At 41.0% G+C, this 4,396-nt stretch overlaps 1 protein-coding gene across 1 annotated transcript; it reads right to left on the bottom strand.

Annotated features, from left to right (window-relative positions):
• Positions 1-484: 484 nt before the first annotated feature.
• Positions 485-1,025, bottom strand: LOC121497715 (prefoldin subunit 1-like). The gene is made up of 2 exons (XM_041767455.1): positions 961-1,025; positions 485-893 (listed from the first exon to the last, which is right to left on the bottom strand). The coding sequence occupies exons 1-2, from the start codon at positions 1,023-1,025 to the stop codon at positions 485-487; spliced, it is 474 nt and encodes a 157-aa protein (XP_041623389.1).
• Between the last annotated feature and the right edge of the window lie 3,371 nt (positions 1,026-4,396).

Below are 4,396 nucleotides of genomic sequence, written 5' to 3'. Positions count from 1 at the left end.
ATAGGTTGAATGTCATCAAATAGTCTGCAAATCTCTAGTTAAAAAAGGTGCTGTTAAAAGAAAAGAAAAGAAAAGAAAAGAAAAAAGAAAAGAAAAGAAAAGAAAAGAAAAGAAAAGAAAAGAAAAGAAAAGGTGCTGTTGTGAAAAGCAATTCTATAGAACTCAGTTTTGGCCTGAATGTTAAGAAGTCTGCATTCTCATCCTGGTGCTTTACTAACTGTACAGTTTGGGGCCAATCTTTTTTTTTTTTTTTGCAGGGGAGGGGTGAAACACATGCCTTTTATTGGTCTAAGGAGCATAACTAGGTAATAGGCTTGGGCAGAGCTCCCCTATCTGTCCTGGCTCCCATCTTCCCTCTCCTGGGAGTTTGTGACTCACCCCCAGGGGAGAAGTGTGTTCTGGACAGGGGTGGCAGACAGAGCCAGGATAAAAAATACAGAACTGGGGTCTGAAAGGGTATCATGGTGAAGTAGAAAACACAGGGTTATGAGATCATCCAAATAAAAAGTCCATCAGGGCAGAAGAGAAGTTTCTCCACATGGGCCCCCCACCTACCCTTGCCAGGAATGGGAGGGGGCAGGAAGCTTGGCTGGAGGTTTCCTACTGCCATCAGCATCTCCCAGATGTTGCCCTCAGCTTCCTTCACACTCCACTCGAGGTAGGATTTTTTCTGTTGTAGTTCTTTAATTTTTTCTTCTGCTATTTTCTGTTTCTCTACCAGTTGACTGTTAATTACCTCCTTGGACTGAAGAATAAACATTCTTCCTACACCTTCATACACGTTAGTCTCATCTACCAAAGTCATAATCTCTGTATCTGTAAGATGTGCGTGCTTTTTCGTTCTGTTTATCTGTTCAATCTGTGTGTCTGCAAGCTTCACCTTCTGTTGAGTAGGGATAGAGCCTACTTAAGAAAAAAAGTTGAACTTTAAATAAATAAATAAAATAAATAGGTTGAATGTCAATAACTTTGGCTTCAAGTTCTGTGAAGGCCTTCTTCAACTCCAGATCCACGGGAACCACCATCTTGGTTCACTGGGGCCAATCATTTAAATTCTCAGTGTCTCTGTTTTCTTACAGGTAAAAGGAGCTTGTGTTTGACCAATAACAATCACCTATAAATCTATCACCCAGATAGAACTACTGGTAACATTTTTTGATGTTTATTGATGGTGACAAACATTGGCTACTGAAAATATTGATGTTCTGATTCATGACTTGCCCAATGCTTCTCTTCAGTTACAGGTACGGAAGCACTGTCTTTATTTGTGATAGGCAAATAAGCTGATGTAGCTTGTGTCTTTTGTCCACTTGAAGTAAGATCATCGAAACTCCAAGGACTGGGATGCCTGGGTGGCTCAGCGGTTTGGCGCCTGCCTTTGGCCCAAGGCATGATCCTGGAGTCCCAGGATCAAGTCCCATGTCGGGCTCCCTGCAGGGAGCCTGCTTCTCCCTCTGCCTGTGTCTCTGCCTCTTTCTCTCTGTGTGTCTCTCATGAATAAAAAAAAAAAAAAAAAACCAAAAAACTCCAAGAACTGGGGGCCAGAGCTCATACTCCCAATGCCTGTGGATGGCACATTTATTTAACTTTTTTACCCCATCTTATCATTTTTCTTCAAAATTGATGATAACATTTCAATTTTTTCCCAACTTAGCATTCTTTGTGTCTACCAAATGCTTTGTGTGTGTGTGTGTGTGTGTGTGTGTGTGTGTGATTCCTCCAAATAAATATTGTTAATATGCATTGGTTATTTTTTGTTGTTGTTGTTAAAGATTTTATTTATTTATTTATGAAAGACATAGAGAGGGGGAAGCAGAGACATTAGCAGAGAGAGAAGCAGGCTCCATGCAGGGAGCCTGATGTGGGACTCGATCCTACTCCAGGATCATGCCTTGGGCTGAAGGCAGATGTTCAACCGCTGAGCCACCGAGGCATCCCTATGCATTGATTATTTAAGAGTATCACTGTCCTTTTTTTTTTTTTTTTTTTATGTATTATAGTCACAGAGAGAGAGAGAGAGAGAGGCAGAGACACAGGCAGAGGGAGAAGCAGGCTCCATGCACCGGGAGCCCAATGTGGGATTCGATCCCGGGTCTCCAGGAACGCGCCCTGGGCCAAAGGCAGGCGCTAAACCGCTGCGCCACCCAGGGATCCCCAAGAGTATCACTGTCCTAACTCTGACATCAAAATCATATAAAGGAAAGTAAAAAAAAAAACCAAAAACATTTGTGAACTCAAGGAATTTTCCATCAAAACATTGTACTCTAAGATGCACAATACCTGGCATACACATATTAGGTGCTCTATAAGTCTTTGTTGAAAGGATAACAAAATCCAAAAGAAATTATCCCTCAAGGAAAATGAGTGACTCCTTCTACTATTGCTATAGCTACCACTTACTATGCCAAGTTTCAGAACATTGGTTTAAGAACCTGAAGCTGTGGTTTTTTGGGTTATCTTCTATGGACACAGTGAAGAAAGGTCGTTTTAGGTTGATAGCAGTCCTCTTAATAATTTAGACAAGATAGCAGAAATGGGCAGTTGCCAGGAAGGGGAATACGAAGTATGAAGCGAAGTGTCATGACTGAAAAATAAACATCCAGGCTTTCACTTACTCATTAAGTTGGACTTAAGTTACACATTTTGACAATTTTAGAATTTACTTATTTATTTAAATAAGTAAATAAGTAAGTAAGTAAATAAATAAATAAATATATTTGTTTTGTCATTCATTTGAGAGAGAGTTAGACAGATCACAGAGGGAGAGGGAGAAGCAGGACCCCCCCCCTGCTGAGCAGAGACCGCCCCCCCCCCCCCCCATGTGGGGCTGGATCCCAGGACCCAGAGATCAGGACCTGAGCTGAAGGTCTGCAGATACTTCAGTAGTGAGCCATCCAGGCGCCCCACGAGTAAGAATTCAAACCAGAGATCAGTGTGTTGGTGGTGAGGGGTAAATGCAGAAGTTTCTGTATTTGCATACAAGAGGTAAATGCCGGAAGACCCTCAGTCTTCCTGTCAAGGGTGGTAGAGTAGCTACTCTGAAAACCAGGCAGAGGAAAGAATACAACACTGGTTTGTGAGATGCGCTTTGTGAGGATAAATTCCTTTTTCACTTTGTTCTTATCTGACATGAAACATTTTTTCTTCCCAGACGGGCCATATGCACCAATTAATAAATTATAATCTAATTAGAAACAGCCTTCAAAGCAAACAGCTACTACAAAAAATACTGAAGAAAAGAAATGAACTTTTTTTTCTCCTAAGCAGAACGAGTGCCAACCTAAATACTTTAGCATCCTTCAAAGTGAGAGAAAATGTTTATGTTTCTGACTAAAAAAAAAAACCCCAAACTACTTTTTTTAAACTACTTTTGTAATTGTTTTTCTTTCATTATCTTACTGTCACTATTACCTTTTTGCGTCTGCTTCTTCAATCTTCTAAATCAAAACTTTGTCTAGTTCAGTGGAGTTCACCTAACTAAAATTACTAAAATATGTGGGGTTGACTGGAAGGAAATAGACTGTTAAGTCTTACAGTGGTTAGTGCCATATAGGAATTGTGGATATTTCTAATTTTCTGTCTATGTATCGAGAAGATTATTGATGGGAAAGCAGGAAATTGGAGTTTCAGCTGTGGCAGCACCACTCACCTCTGTGTAACCTTGGGCAAATCAGCCTCTCTGTGCCTCAATTTCCTTATGGAGAAATTAAAGGAGGCCACCAAGGTGATTTCTGTCTACTTTCAATTTTAATATTCTGTGGCTCTAGCTGAAAAGGAAATTTAGCTTGATACAACTCTTATGGAGGGCAATTTGACGGTGTGTCTCAAAATTGCGAATACTTTTAACTGCTGACCCAGTGATCTCTTTTCTGGAAATTCCTCCTGCGTATATACTTGCACAGATGCAAAATGAGTTATGTATGGCTATTTATTACAGAATACCTTGTGCGAGCTAAAGATTGGAAACAAGCCAAATGTTCACCAGCATCCTAAGGTTCAGTAAATTGACAAATACAGTGTGGTACAAACACCTTTAAACATACGTTCGGTTTTTTGGAACTATGTGTCAAGGACACTGGCACTGTAGGTACTCTGTGCCTGCTTCCAGTAAAACTCTTTTTTTAAAAAAATATTTTATTTATTCATTCATGAGAGACACACACACACACACAGAGAAGCAGAGACACAGGCAGAGGGAGAAGCAGGCTCCATGCAGGGAGCCTGACGTGGGACTCGATTCCGGGTCTCCAGGATCACACCCTGGACCGAAGGGGGCGCTAAACTGCTGAGCCACCGGGGCTACCCCCAGTCAAACTTCTTAAGCAAGACCAAAGAAAGCAAACTACAACATTTAAATAATTAGGCAGGATTGTCCAGATTTCAAAGACCTGAGGGA

The sequence above is a fragment of the Vulpes lagopus genome, chromosome 8, assembly GCF_018345385.1.
Source record: "Vulpes lagopus strain Blue_001 chromosome 8, ASM1834538v1, whole genome shotgun sequence".
Lineage (NCBI taxonomy): Eukaryota > Metazoa > Chordata > Mammalia > Carnivora > Canidae > Vulpes > Vulpes lagopus.
Note: the sequence above shows the minus strand (reverse complement) of the source record. Positions and strands in the feature narration are given on the sequence as shown.

Bases quoted from the DNA above. Each gene is read 5' to 3' on its own strand.
- LOC121497715 (XM_041767455.1), bottom strand. From the start codon at position 1,025: ATGGTGGTTCCCGTGGATCTGGAGTTGAAGAAGGCCTTCACAGAACTT. The intron at 894-960 runs CATTCAACCTAT...AGGCTCTATCCC, and splicing joins CTTGAAGCCAAAGTTATTGA to TACTCAACAGAAGGTGAAGC.